We start from the raw sequence: 14595 nt of genomic DNA on the forward strand, positions 1-14595 counted from the left end.
CAAGCCAGCTGTAACTATAACATGTCAGTAGACAATGTTGTATGTGCCCTGTGAGAGGACAGACAAATGGAAGGTTTCCTGAGGAAATCCGTCATTGCCCAAAGGACAAGGTGACAGAACCATAGGGTTTTAAACTGGTAATTTGGTAAGTAATCCTGGAAGATAATTTCTTCTTTCCTGGCAAACACTTAAGGGAAGACACAGCTGCAGGACTGAAAGAGCTTTCATTGCAAATTGGCATAAGCACACTTACTTCATGATTCTTCATGATAGCGTTCCTTGTGTACCCTATGAGATAGTAACTGATCCACTGGTTTATGTGGTCAATTGTCCATATACAGGCTGAGAGGGGCTTGCCTTTCCTCATTGCATCAACAAAACAGGACTTGCATGCATGAAGAAGGATGTGCTCCACAGGTTTTATTCCCTGAGGCAACAAAATCAGTGAGATTCAGCAAATCAGACAAGTCTGATGGGTATCCTGAATACAACTTTTGTTTTGTGTGCTAGGTGTCTAATAAAAAAAAGGATAGAGGAGTAGATACACTATTTCACACACTGTATGGGTTGAAAGAAATAAAGGAGAAAGTGTTCAGTGCTCTCAGAAACTGGGTAATGCAAATACAAAATTATTGGAAGGGGATTTCTTAATACTTTCCTGGGAACAGTTGTCTCTGTGCCTCAGATTTATGTCATTTGTAATAGGGCTTTTCAGTAAGACTATATAATTTAACAGTAATATCCAGAGTTCTAATAGAAAATTATTAGGAAATAGATGAAAAGGGCTTAGTCATTTGCAGTAGCAAACTTTAGGGCAACTTGCTGCCTTGTAATTCTTAAGGGCAAGGAAGAAATTTTCTCTGAGAGCAAACCCTGCCAATTACAGGATTTCTTCTGCTGGAACAGGATGTGCTGAAGCTGATAGAGACCATACAGTTCATGAACTTAGGTGTGATATTCTGAGATTACTTGGTGTTCTTTTGACTTCTGCATTTCTTCTGAGTTCTGTGTTATATTTTCACATATTCATTTCTAATAACTAACATTTTTGAAGACTCTAAAAAAAAAAAAAAAAGTCAACAAACCAAAGCCAAGGAATGCTGTTGACCTGTGTGATTCAACTGAAATGCTAGGAGATTTTCTCCCTGTGCATGAGTAGTCCCTGTTGGAATGACTGACTGGTCATTTGTTTGTGTTTCAGTTGCTTCTGTCATGATGCAGAGGTCAGCAGGACCAGTGCGTGTGTATAAAGGCAACCAGAAAAGAAATAGCTCCTCCTGACCCTTAACCGTGTGCAAATCAGACTGGCTGTCACTTGCTATTCTCAGAGAGACTTAAGAAACATGATACTAGAGATTATCTTGAATGTTCAAATCATAGCCATGCTGTTATGGGCTGTATCACTGACTCTACTAGGCACATCCTTACGGTTTTTTGTTACATTTCCCTCTTAATAAGGAGGTTAGCTGAAATCCAACTTCAAATTAAACTTAGATCTAAGCTTTAGTGAGAGAGACCCAACTGTGAGAAACTCTGCCCTACTGCCAGATCCGAACATATTTTCTTCTCTGTCCCAGTATCTAAGAAGCCTGAAAATTCCCTGAACAGGGTTAAACTTGCAGCGAGGAGTACAGGTCTTGCTTTTAAGTGCCTCTAGTGAGAACTATATTCCTGATGGTTAACTTGAGGAGACATCACTGGCTATCTGTTTTTCAAGCTGTCATTAATGTGAGCATTTTAAAATTAACTTTCAGTGACTTTGCTCAGAAGTAGTTTCTTTTGACTAGTGATGGTATAGCCTTCTTTGTAAAACATGGGGCTCTGGGACATCTAGTGTGTTTCAGTCAAGCTCAAATCATTGTCTTGTTTCTAGTGAGTCTTGTATAGCAATTGTATCTTAGGAGAAAAGAAGTGCAGAAATAAAAATTCTTAAAGAGTGGTGGGTTAGCTGTGCACAAGTATTTTTTCTTTCTGGAAGGGAATGAGGCCTTGAATGGTACCTTTATCTGGATTCACAATGCAGGTCTCTGTTGGAGGATCAAAGGAAGTAGAGATAATGCAAGAACATTGGATTTGTAACATCGCACTGTTTTAGCACTTCGTTTTCTGAGATCATACTTTCATGATGTTGTTCTCTCTTACTAGTAGGATCTTGAAAACTAGCCAGACGTTAAAGAAGAGGTAACATGGCATTAGGATTTCTCCTTATGCATAGGAGTTGGTATTAGAATTATAGTTACAACAGCAACAAGCAAGCAAAATACAAAACAAGAATGTTTGGAGTTGTGCCAAGGCCAGGTACCACACGCACAAGCTGCAGAATCACTGCACCTATTGGCCTTTGTTTCAGGGAGCAATTACAGCAGTGCCAGCCATCTGCTGAATTCTTTCTCTTTGAGCGTTGCTCTGTCACTTGAAAATCGAGAAGATGGGAAAAAAATCTGAAAATTTGGAAGGATCTGTGATTTGTAACCTCTAAACGTGATTTGCACCATAAGTGGGAATTTGATCTTTTCCAGACAATGACCTCAAACATGTAGCAGTGGTGGTCACCGAAATAAGTTAGCACTTGAATAAAACCTTGGAAGAGTAGGTAATAATCCATTTGTTTTTAGGAAAGATGTTACATTTGTGCAATCTGAAAGAAACAAAGATATTAACTAATTTTTCTTCAAGCAGATCACCAAGCCATGAACTCATCGATCTGAGCGAAACAGGCTCAGATACCAATGAAACTGCTTGGTAACCGTTATGTGAAGTGTAAAATTTGGGTAGGAATAAATTTATAAATTTTTTATTAAAAGAGGGGAAAGCAATCAAGTGCTCGATTAAGTCTAAAAGCTGATAACATAGCACATTCTTATAGCGGCTGGGAGTTGATCTGGTAGTGCATTAATTGCTGTGGATCTTCAGATGGACAAAGTTGGTGGTGTAGTTATTGCTGTTACTGCTTTAACTCAGAACAAGCAAAGATGAATGTAAGGGTTAACCTATACAGTCCTGCAATCAGTATTTCCGTGAGGCAATGAAAATGTCATTAAAACAGCCAGAATGTTTAGGTACATTGGGAGAGATCTAAGTCTGAGCTGTGCTGTTCCCTGAGCACTGCTTTGATAAAAACACTTCCCAGCTTTTGGACCTACCACCATAGTCTTAGTTCTAAGACCAAAGCCTTAGAACATAATAAAAACCCCCAACACTTAATGAAAAATGAACCTGCAAGAAAAAAAAAACACCTTGCAAATCTTCTTGTATAAATATGCAATTCAAATTTAGGGATTTTTCCAATCTAGTAGGTATAAAATATTCAACAACTTTGCTGCCTTCTTCCTCTTTATAAGAAAATCAATGAATGGGAGGGGGGAAGGTTCCACGCATAGTAGAGACAAAATTATTTTACTTGACTCTCTTAACAAATCAACCTCCATTAACAGAAACACAAATGCCAAATAAGTTGAAACAGGGAATTACAAATCTTAGTTTTCAGTGTGAAAACATAACACAATTTTTTTTCTTTGTACTATAGAGTGATTCTTTTCTTCCCTCTTCCTGTCCCCCACATGACCACTGCTGCCTCCTGTAGAAATGGAATCCCTTGGAAATCAACTCCCCTGGAAAATGAATGGTTTGGAAACCTTTCAGAAAAGACAAGTTGTTAAAAGACCCACTTTCAGCCTCATGGACTTATTTCCTTTACATGTGAAAAGTGGGCTGGCTGCAGTCTGCCAGGTTCATTTGGGTTCCAATATTCTTTATTTATATACAATTCTTCTTACCTGGCCTCAGAATACTGAGATCACCACTGGAAGCCCTCCAATATCCATCTTCCTCATCCACCTGGAAGATGCTTCCTTTTTATTCCTTTCAGCCACCTATTCTGACAGCAAAACTCTGTTGTTCTTCTTATGTTCCAGCTTTCCTTATTAAATATGGTCATATAACCTTTCCTGCCAGTCTGCAAACTGCTGGGAGCGCTGACCGCCCTCACCAAGCTCTATGACCATGTACTGAAAACAAAAGTGGATCCTCCTTTTTATAATTCATAAGCCATCTGTTTAGCTTTCTTAAAAGAAGAAAAGCAGTAAGTGTAGGATTCACGCTAGTCAGTCTCCACGCCTTTAAAAAAAAAATAATTAAAAAAGACTCTTACCGTAAACAACTTAAATGCAGCTCATCAAGGAGAGCCCTTGTGAACACAGAGGTCCTGAAAAAACTGGGAAAGAAAGAACTGGATCCCTCCCAGCACAGGAGCTCTGTGCCTTCCTAAGGGACCTCTGTAGATGAATTCCCATCACCTCGGTGACCTTCGTGGTGGCCAGCATGATAATATTCCTGTCTGTTTACCCAGGTGGTAAAAACAATGCTGTAGTGACTGTCGTCTGCTTTGTGATCCCCTCCCTGAGTTCTCCCTCAAGCTGTCACCTTCTAGAGAGCCCCTTTATGCCTCAGACCCCACAAGGGAGGGAAGACAGCACATTCTGATGTGCTAGTAAAACCAAATGTGCATTTTTTTTTGCAAATTACAGTTCAAATTACAAGTTTTTTTTCTGTGTAGGAAAATTAACAGGTTCATCTACTAATTCCCACATAAAATGAACGTGGTCAATTCCATGGCAATCTTCTGGTTAAAACAAAGGGAATTTATCTTTTCAGGAAACTCTGTCTCATAGCACCTGAGCTGACAGAAAAATGGTAGCCATGGGAGTCTCCAAGAAAAAGTCAGCACAGACCCATCACCTGCTCAGAGGACTGAGTGATGAAATCCATACCGTCCTGGGGAACAGCTTCCCTAGCACAGGGAGGGATGGTTCTCATCTTCTGCAAGCTTCAACTCCCAGACTTCTGCTTCAACATTGAGAAAAACAGTGAGGCTGATCAAATTGCTGTTTCCTTTTGCACATGACTGAAACATAACTGTTACCCTCGATCTGACTAGATTAAAGGAAAGCTGCTGCTCCATTCACTGGAATTCCTGCAGAAGTTGCCCTTTTCTGAATCACCAGTAATAGCACTAGCGTGAGTGGCTGGTGAAGAAGCATTCATAAAGCTTTCAAGTCTATTGCTGTTGGCTTAGTGAGGGCTTTCTTCATCATGAGCCTGAATAGATTTATTGTCTTGGTCATGGAGTGTGAACAAAAGTGATAGTGCTCACCAGGCACTTAGTTTTCTCAATTCTACTCAATTCTAATTGTAACTAATGAAAAGAATACTACATTTTTAGGTCGTGGTTCCAGGAAGCATTTTAAATAGAAGTAGCCTCCAGCGCTGTTCAGAATACAATCTAAATAATGCAAGATTGTTAGCAGAAAATACAGCACTATTAAATAACACCAAGTAATGGGCAACTATTCAAAGTCATTATTCTTGATTAGCCTGGATCATTATTACTGACCCTATGTGACCTTATTTGCACTCAGTAATACTTGTAGTCATTCAGGAAAGTTAAATAATCATTACTGATTAATTACTATTGATTATACTGAGTGGCTGTATCCATATGTATTAGGATACATTGCTGTATTAGGAAGCATTGAAACTTTCCAAATATGTCTTTTTTTCCTTCCTGAAAAAAAGATAACCTTTCTCAAAAGCAAGTAGTTTGGGAGAAAGTTGGCTTATGTTCCCTAAAGCCTGTAAGTATTTCCGAAAAGCCCACCCAAAATGACGCATTTTTTCAGTTCAGGGAATTTCTGTTTCAGGTAAAATAATATGTTTTATGCAGTTTGTGAGGATGAGACTTTTTTATAGCATCTCAACTGAAACACATCATGGCAGTGTGCAAAGTGAAGGGACAGAAAATATCCACTGATTTTATTACATAAATGTACAGGTGGCATTTTGAAAAAAAAAGAAGTCTGTGGTTCTGCTGAATATGTAACACTAACAATCCTGAAAATGGGAGGTTTCTGATGATTGCCTGTTGATTTGCCTTGCAAATACCTCTTTCTGCAAATACCTGCTCATGGCACACCTTTGACAAGAAGCCATTTGCACAGTGTTTTGTCAGCACTTGTTTAGCATGCAGCTTAGAGCTGTGATGAAGTGTCCCAATAGACCTTTTTATTTTCTTCCTAACTACAGACTCACTTGACAGAGTGACATGTTGAAATGTTGCATAAGAAAAGGTTCGTTATGGAGTGTGTTGGATTTTTTTTTTTTTTTTTTTAAATTAAAAGCATTATCACGAATCTAATTGGAGAGAGTAAGCAGCCAGTGTCTTTAGTGTCAGGGTTTGACTCAGGGATCACTTTCCAGGTGCGCAGGGCAGTTTTTGTCTGCCATGCTACCCTCTTGCCTCAGCTAAACCAGTTTGCAGCAGAGCTGCGATGGAAGAGGCAGTGGCAAAATGGCAGTATCTCCTGCAGGAGCTCTCCAGATCTCCCTTTGATGGGAGTAACCACCCAGCATGTTGGTTTTATTCCAGGCTTTTTTGGTTGTGGCGCAGTCAATTACAATGACAAAATGATGCATAATGGAAGGAAGAGCCTCATTATATTGTCACTTGTACTTTGTAGCTTGCTGTCACACCTAATGAAGGGCAGAAGCTGACGGTCTGGGTTGCAATGAGCCTGTGCAAAGTGCAAATGCTTCACAGTAACCCACGACAAACACCAGTTTGAGGCTTTCTTGTGTGTCTGATAGCTGTGTTAAAGATGCAAGTCTGAAGGAATTTAATCTAATCCTGTTTTCATGATTGTAAGGCACAGGAGCTGGGCTGGTTGTGTTTGTTCTACCCTGATATTACGAAAAACTAGGCATAGCTCGCAATCTGCTCGCCTGGATTTAACTCTGTCAGGGTTCTTTGGTGATAGCGCAGGCAATGGTTTGAAGTGCTAAGGGATTACATATTTCAAGATTTTAAGGCTAAAATATACCCATGTAACCACTAGTCTGACTTCTTGTGTATCTGCGCTGGGTGCCCGTGCCCAGGCGCTGGGGCTGCAGGGCCCCCTCTGAGGAGAGCTGAGGGGCTGCCCCGGGCCAGTCACGGCCGGTTCCAGCCGGTTCCCGCGGCCCCCCGCAGGGCACAGCTGAGCCCCTCAGCCAGGCTGGGGGTGCCCCTGGCAAAGGGTGTTTAGGAAAGGGCAAAACGCTGCCGGGCAGCCAGGGGAAAAGTGTGAGAAACAGCCCTGTGACACCGAGGGCCGGGCGGGAGGAGGGACGAGGCACTCCAGGCCCTGAGGTGAGACTCCCCTGCGGCCATGGAGGGACCCCGGGGAGGCGGTTTTCCTGACAGGAACTGCAGCCATGGAGGGCCCATGCTGGAGCAGGGGATGGAGAGGAGGAAAGGGCAGCAGAGAGGAGCCATTGTGGACTGACCACAACCCTCATTCCCTACCCCCTGTGCCACCTGGGGAGGGGGAGATGTAGAGCAGTAAAAAAAGGAGATGAGGGGAATGTGCTTTAGCTTTTTTGGTTTTCTCACCATCCAAACCTATTTTAATTTGCAATTAATTAAAATATTTTTTTCCAAGTCGAGTCGCTTTTGCCCATGATGGTAATTGATAAATGATCTCCTTGTCTTTTATCTCAACCCACAAGCTTTTTCATCTCCTTCCCATCTTGTTGAGGGGATGTGAGAGAGCAGCTGGATGGGCGGCTCACAGCTGGTCCAGGCTGACCCACCACAATATTACATGCTGTACGATTTTATATAGCAGTTCCTTCAGGGGGAGGAATTCTTCCTGCCTGATGTGCTCTAACATCCAGCACATAACCCTTCTTCTCAAATGTATAGCACTGTGTACTGGAGTGAAATCTCCTGAAGGCGGGAGGGAGAGAGAGAGAGGAGGTGTGCGTGTGATGCAGAGAGGAAACGGGACAGTGTATCCTGACTGACATTTGAGATGCCAACGGGTTCCTGTGTTCATAGACTTGCAACCTCAAAAGAGCTGCTGTGCTGGGTTAGATCACTTGTCAACAAAATTTCTACAGGGTTCTTCATAGTAAATCAGAAATGAGCCTTTATATTTTCTAGTAATTTCTCTGTGTTGGAAATGCACAGCATGGCAGTCGCTATTTGAATGTGTCGCTGAAGTGTTTGTGAAGATGACAGCTTAACAAAGAAACTTACTGTGCTGAAACAAACATGGTAAAAAGGAGGTAGGATAAATGAAAACACCTTTCTGTCCCTACAGAAACTCAACATATTGCATGAAGGTGTCCATGTCCTTGACAGTAGCTGAGAATGAATCTGGGCTTTGCTACAACAGCAAGATCAGATATCTGGAAAAATCCGAAGTCACTAAGAGAAAGACAATCTCCTGTCCTGATATTGAGGATTACAAAACAGCCAGTCAAGAGCCAGATGTGGTGTGGTACAAGGTAAGTATTGTTGTCTTATTGTTATTGTGCTGAAACTATACAAAACTTCCATTGTTTTCAGTCTGAGGTTTAGAGATGGCCTTTTCTGAGCCTGCAGTGGTTTGTGACTGGTCTGGAGGATGCTCTCCCAGTATTACAGAAGTACTGCTGAAGTGCAGGCAAAACTACCCAGCATTGTCCTTGTCCAACAGAAATCAGCATAAATGTTCTGTGCAAGAGGTCACATGACTTCTCTGACAGCAGTACCACATTCTCAACCACTGTGCCTCTGTACCAGTGTCCACCTTGGTGGGATGTCTCCCTGCATGATACTGTAGTAGCAACAAAAGGACGCAACCTACAATGGAGCCAAAGGTATATCAGCACCACCAGCTTCAGCAGTGCTACCCAATTAATTTTTATGAAGTCTGTTGAGTAATTTCACCAAGGCTTCTTAATTTTTACCAAAGTCTCCTGGGTAATTTCACAGAGATGCATTTACTTTTGCTGGTGTTCATTAGGTAATTTTACTGAGGTCTGTTAATTTCAACTGAGGTCTGTTAGATACTTTTACTATTCGGCAGGTAACTCAGCTGGCTGTACCTTCTCCAAGGCCTGTCAAGTATCACACACCACTTTCAGCAGCAGATGTATCAGTGTTGTGTTTCTGTAGCTTCCCAAGAAAACAGGAGAATGATTAAAATATGAGTTGTCAGGCAGACATCAGGTACCAGGCAAGGTCTGGCAAATTTTACCTGTTGTCTGGACTTGGACTAAAGTCTGATATTTGAAAAGCCCTCGAGTATGAGTTGCTGCAAGGAACAATGGAGAAGAATAAAGAGCTGAGAGTCAGAGAGAACATGAAATAGTTGGGCAAGAGGAAGAGCTCGGTGGGGTCCATGGAAAATAGAGTTTGGATTGTAGGGTTAAAGGCAGAAAGAGTTTAGGACAAACTTGGTTCAGGTAATGAAGACCGAAACGTACAAACTAGTTAAATCCTACATTTTGAGTGCTTGATTTGCCAACCTTAGTAACATTCTTTAAAGATAGTTATTTTGTGTGAAATAATATGTGCAGAGCTGTAGAATTTTTTCCTCTTTAGCAGGTTGCATCAGAAAAGAGCAATTATAAAAGTTGTCATCTGTTTCTATTTTTTACAGAAATCTCACATGTTCTATCTTACAGTAACAAAACGTGTGCCATAACCCACTGTTAGTATAAACAAAGTTTTTCTTTCAGCCATTGAAGCTGTTTCTCTCAGCATATGAGTACATATCTTCAGTGCTGTTCATACATAAAATATATGCATTCGGTTAAGTATGAAATCTTGGAGAAAAGAGGGTACCGGAGAGAAGCTGTTTCTTGCCATATCTACCTAGGTATTACTGAATACCAGATCACTGAAGATCTCATTTTTTGGCAAAAGCACACTGCAGAAAGTGATCTAGCAGGAATAATCTTCAGCTGTCATGGAGCAGAAATCAGTCTAAGAAAGATGCATGTACAACCCCATATCAACGATGCTTTGTTGATGCTGACCAAGAGAGGAATGGAAGGGTCTTTGTTCCATATACCTGCACATGTTATCTGGGGTTACACACACAGGGTGTGTGACACCAGGCTGGAGCGTGACAACTGACTGACAAGCCATCACTGTGGTGAAATGCAACAGAATTAACATGGTTGGATGATAACGGTGAGACAATCAGAGTTGACAACCTTTAGTCTAGCTTGATCATGAAAAGAGACATCAGTGGAATAACCTACTGCATATATCTCCTTATCCGTAATTAACAATGAGGTGCTATCGGTTCAGTTCCTAGACAACACCTATGTTATCTGGACCTGAGTCAGAAAGCTCAGTAATGTGAAATGTCAATGTTATGCAGAAGGTTTATATGTCAGGTTATCCTTTGAAACTTATTCCTGAAACAGGGTTTTTGAAAAATATTCTAGCTGGTATTATGGCTCTACCTGTTAATAGAAGTCTGCCTATTCAAAAGAACCTAAGTCCAGTTTCTAGAAAATACATAATTACTTGGGTTTCAAAATAATATGTTGAGTACTGGGATAACCCCTACCAAGCACAGTCTGGGACTTAAGATCATGCTGTGTGAGGTAGCATGTGTAACAAAAAGCAGGTCCTTTCTCCCAAATGATAGTGTAAAGTGATATTCCACTTGAGGATCTGCCCCTCGCTTTCTGCAGAAGGTATCTGTTTCCGATCATAGCACACCAGATCCTCAAGTTTTTCGCCTCTACCTTTGTGATTGAGTTTAACATGTACATGAAGCCATCTTCTTGTGTAAATCTGCTCCAGAGGCACTGGGAGGCAATTCCTTTTCATTATGCTGAAATATTTAGAGAAGATTTTCACCCAAGGGAGAGCATAAGTTGTCCAAAATAGAACAGTAGATAAATAAATATGAGGAAGTCCTCAAGGTTCCTTCTTTGTACCTTTGGCTGAAAAGAGAAATCCTCTTGTTCATGAGAACCTGCCAGTTCAGTGGTAGTCAGGGAGTCTGGACTTGTGACCAATGAAATACCATCAGACAAGACAGTAGTGGTGCAAGCCCACCCTGTGCAGGACTCGCCCTGCCTTTCCAAAAGGCACCCTTCTCTATGTGGAGGGATTAATGAATCTGAGCCAATAATTGCATCAATTTACAGGGAGTTAACTGTAATTTCAGCATGCTCTTAAAATAATTATGCCTGAGTAGATTTTCACACGCACACCTGATCAGTAATAAAACATTTGCTATGAGGAGTTATTTTAACAGTAGTATGAACTTCACTTCTGGCTAGAATTACACTGCATGAAATATTTTTAAAGATTTCCACCATTAATGCCATTGATATATACACAGCTCTGCTACGCCTGTTAGAACTGTTTTGACAAGAAGTACAAGGATTTTTTTTTTTAAATAAATGTGTATGTCAAGGCATGATTGAATGAATGGGATTTAACAGTAAGAGCAGTTTCATGAAAAATTAACTGGTAGAGAAAAAAGGTATATTACATCTGGAATGTGGAGTCTTAATCCATTTCCACTATCACTTTTCTACTACAGGGTTGAAGGAAGGGCTGTGAAAACAATCAAAATGTCAGGTGAAGGACAGGTAATTGTCATCTACCCTACAAAAAATAGAGTTGTTGAGGTGCTGCCACTTAAATTTCAAGGAAGAGCAGCATAATAGTACTTAATTATTGGGGGGAAAACACTCAAAACATTTAAGATGTCTAAGGAGAATAAATAAGCTGGAAAAGAAACTCTGAGATTCTTCTAGCAGGTAAACATGATACAAAAGCAGAAAAAAGCAATTAATTGGTTAAACAAGCAACAGTCGTACAATTGAGCACTCACCTTTTTAGAGAAATTAGCAGAGCTCTGACAGTAAAATCTAGATTGTTTTCACAATATGAAGACTAGTTGATTACTTTTTAAATTTTGTTTGTTTCTCGGCCGTTTTTGTTGCTTAAAATACAAATTGTTATGGTTTTCTAGCCTCTCCCTTTTTTGCTTTTAGTTTTGTGTATTGAACTAGTCTGAAAAACAGGCAGAATAAAACAGACATTTTCAACGTATCTTCTTTCAGTAGAAGAAAAATTAATTAGCAATAATTTGGGAAAGAAAGACTTATAAATCATTTTTAATATGAAGTGTTTTAACTAGCTACAAAAATAAACTATTAGGAAATTAGTGGTACATTTCCAACAGAACAATTCCTCTCTGTAAAACCACAATAGCACAAACATTTTGTTTTGTTTGTGCTAAATCATTAATCTCTGTAGTGGTAAAGATATCGCCCTTCTTCTTAGAAACATGTAGTATATAAGAAAATAAAGCATATGAAAACGTATCTTCGATCTCTTTGCTCCCATACTTTAAGAAATAAAACAGAGAATATAAAACTGGTAACATATGAGAGTGTCTTTCAGTGCTGCACTGAAAGGGTGCATATCTGAAATGTGCTTACTTTGTGTGTTCTGGGAATTGTATTCCTTCTAAATTAGGATTGAATAGAACTGAATGATATTCTTTGCCCAATGTTCAGATTTAGTTACTCCAACAAGTTGATGTATCTTTAAGTAGGACTAAAAAATAAAGTGCAAATCAGAAAGGATTTAATGGCATTTTTTGGCTCAGATCTGTCCCCTGCATGAGTCTCAAGTGATGTCAGTGCAATTTAGTAACACAAATAAGCTCTGATTCTTCTTAGCACAGCAGATAGGATCTGGATTCTGATCATTCTCTGTCATCGGTGTTAACTAAAGTTCACATGCAAGACAAGATTACACTTGCCTTACAACTGTTCTTTGGAAACAGAAAGATAACCTGAACACTCTGTTACCTGTAGTAGTATTGCATAGTTTCAGAATTTGAAATCTGACCACATTGTAACTGAATTTGGCCTACTAGGGACAGAGATAAATGTTTCAGTGCTCTGTTTTCAAGTGCAAGGGCAGAAGCTCAAAGTCCTATCTTTTTATTTCTTTATTATTATCCTTTAATTTAGAATCTGGCATTGTGGATTTGGAATGTGTATGGAGTCCCATGCAAAAATTATGTTTGTGTCATTCTAGTCTCTTGCGATCATACAATATATTTGCATATCAGTGTATTTTCTTGTTTCATTGTTTTCTTAAGAGAAAGCTTTGTTCTATTTTGTTTGCTGTATTTCTGACACTGCTGTTGCAGATGAGCAGAAAATGGGGCATAGGTCTGGGCTATTTACACGATTCTCTGAACTTGCTGAGCCTGATGTAACTGATGCGAGATTGTTAGTTGCAATCTGAGAGCGTATTCCATGTTGCCACCTTGAGAGAGGGAATAGAGGGGCGTTAAAGGTACTTAGGCCCGATGTTGCTTTGTGTGCTCTGGGTACAGAGTTAGCCAGAGTCTCCAGAACTGTCAGGAGTACTGAGTATTTTAGAGAACTGTGAAAAGCCTGATTTGGTTTGCAGGCAGAACAGGCTTGATGTTAAAGTTATTGAGAGACCGTAAATATATAATCTTAAGGTACCATGTTAAAGAGACAATGTTCAGATTGTGCCTGTGATTTTAGTTCAGAGCATTCCAGGATGTATTCAGTCATGAATACCATTAGCATGGAAGGTGATTGATCTGGCTGCAATGATACAGTATGTTATGAAGGAGAGAGCCTCCTCTTGCACTGAATCACACACTATACAGAAGGCATCAAATGTTCTTCCAGTATGACCACAATTCCTAGTGAGGAACCTAAATCTGCCAGTTAAAGCTAAGGTGTGCCTGGGGAAGTCAGTGAGAGTTACAGGCCATCAGTACCATGTACTCATCAGAGGACGCACGTGGGGGTGATGCTACAAAGAGCCCAGTGATGGGAAAAGGCTGAATTAGAGCTCACACCTCATCAGGTGCCAGAGAAGCCGGTGGTGAGAAACAAGACCATAAGGAAACCAGGCTTCCTGAATTCTGTTGCTCACAAAACTGCTGTTCTGCCTGTTTTCTTCTGTTGGTAAATGGTTCTAGCCTGAGACTGTGTGTAAAGTTTGTGTTCAGGCTAACCCTTAACAGATGTTGCCCTTACTCCCTTCAAACAGAGATGCATTTTAATGGTCCATCCTAAAGTAGAGGTCTTGGCAGTTGTTCATCATGAAAAAGAGAAGAAACTTAACCATTGCTTCAGGGCACTACATGTTAAACATGGCCCATGTGATACAGTAGGAATTACTGAACCTTAAAAACATTTCTGTTTAATTTCTATCTTCGAATTAATTCCAGTTTCAGATCTCTGTGCTTTCTGAAATTATATTTGAATTTGAATTGCAAAATATATTGAGGTGGTTGTTTACTTATGTATAATACCGAAAATCTGATCAGGCAACAATGTCTTGTGTCATACAAGCTGGATAATTTTGGCAATGGATTTTTTTCTGCAGGAATGTAAGCCAAAAATGTGGAGAAGCATTGTAATTCAGAAAGGAAATACTCTCTTAATACAAGAGGTGCAGGAAGAAGATGGAGGAAATTATACCTGTGAACTAAAGTTTGAAGGCAAGCTTATACGAAGAACAGTTGAACTGAAGGTTACTGGTAAGAATCTTTGTTCTATGCCAATAGAAAAAATAAAGCTTTGAAATAATAAGGAAAAGTGGTTTTCACACGTCAGTGAATCTATTTAATAGAAGTAAGTCCAAACCAAATCCCAATAGCCAAGCAGTCCCAAACTAAGGGAAATTTATATCAAGATCTTATAAAATTCCACAGAAGACTACTTCTACCTTTTGCTCTGTGCAAGACCTGGAAA

The 14595-nt window shown here is 40.0% G+C and overlaps 1 protein-coding gene across 1 annotated transcript in view; it reads left to right on the forward strand.

The window, feature by feature from the left end:
* Positions 1 to 14381, forward strand: part of IL1RAPL2 (interleukin 1 receptor accessory protein-like 2) — a gene marked incomplete at both ends in the record, with an annotated part of 20976 nt that extends 6595 nt beyond the window's left edge. The window contains 2 exons of the mRNA XM_009698453.1: positions 8139 to 8325; positions 14228 to 14381. Of these exons, the coding sequence (XP_009696755.1) occupies positions 8139 to 8325; positions 14228 to 14381 (341 nt within the window). The remainder of the gene's footprint in view (positions 1 to 8138; positions 8326 to 14227) is intronic.
* Between the last annotated feature and the right edge of the window lie 214 nt (positions 14382 to 14595).

This window comes from Cariama cristata, unplaced genomic scaffold (genome assembly GCF_000690535.1).
Source record: "Cariama cristata isolate BGI_N322 unplaced genomic scaffold, ASM69053v1 scaffold41704, whole genome shotgun sequence".
In the NCBI taxonomy this organism is placed as follows: domain Eukaryota; kingdom Metazoa; phylum Chordata; class Aves; order Cariamiformes; family Cariamidae; genus Cariama; species Cariama cristata.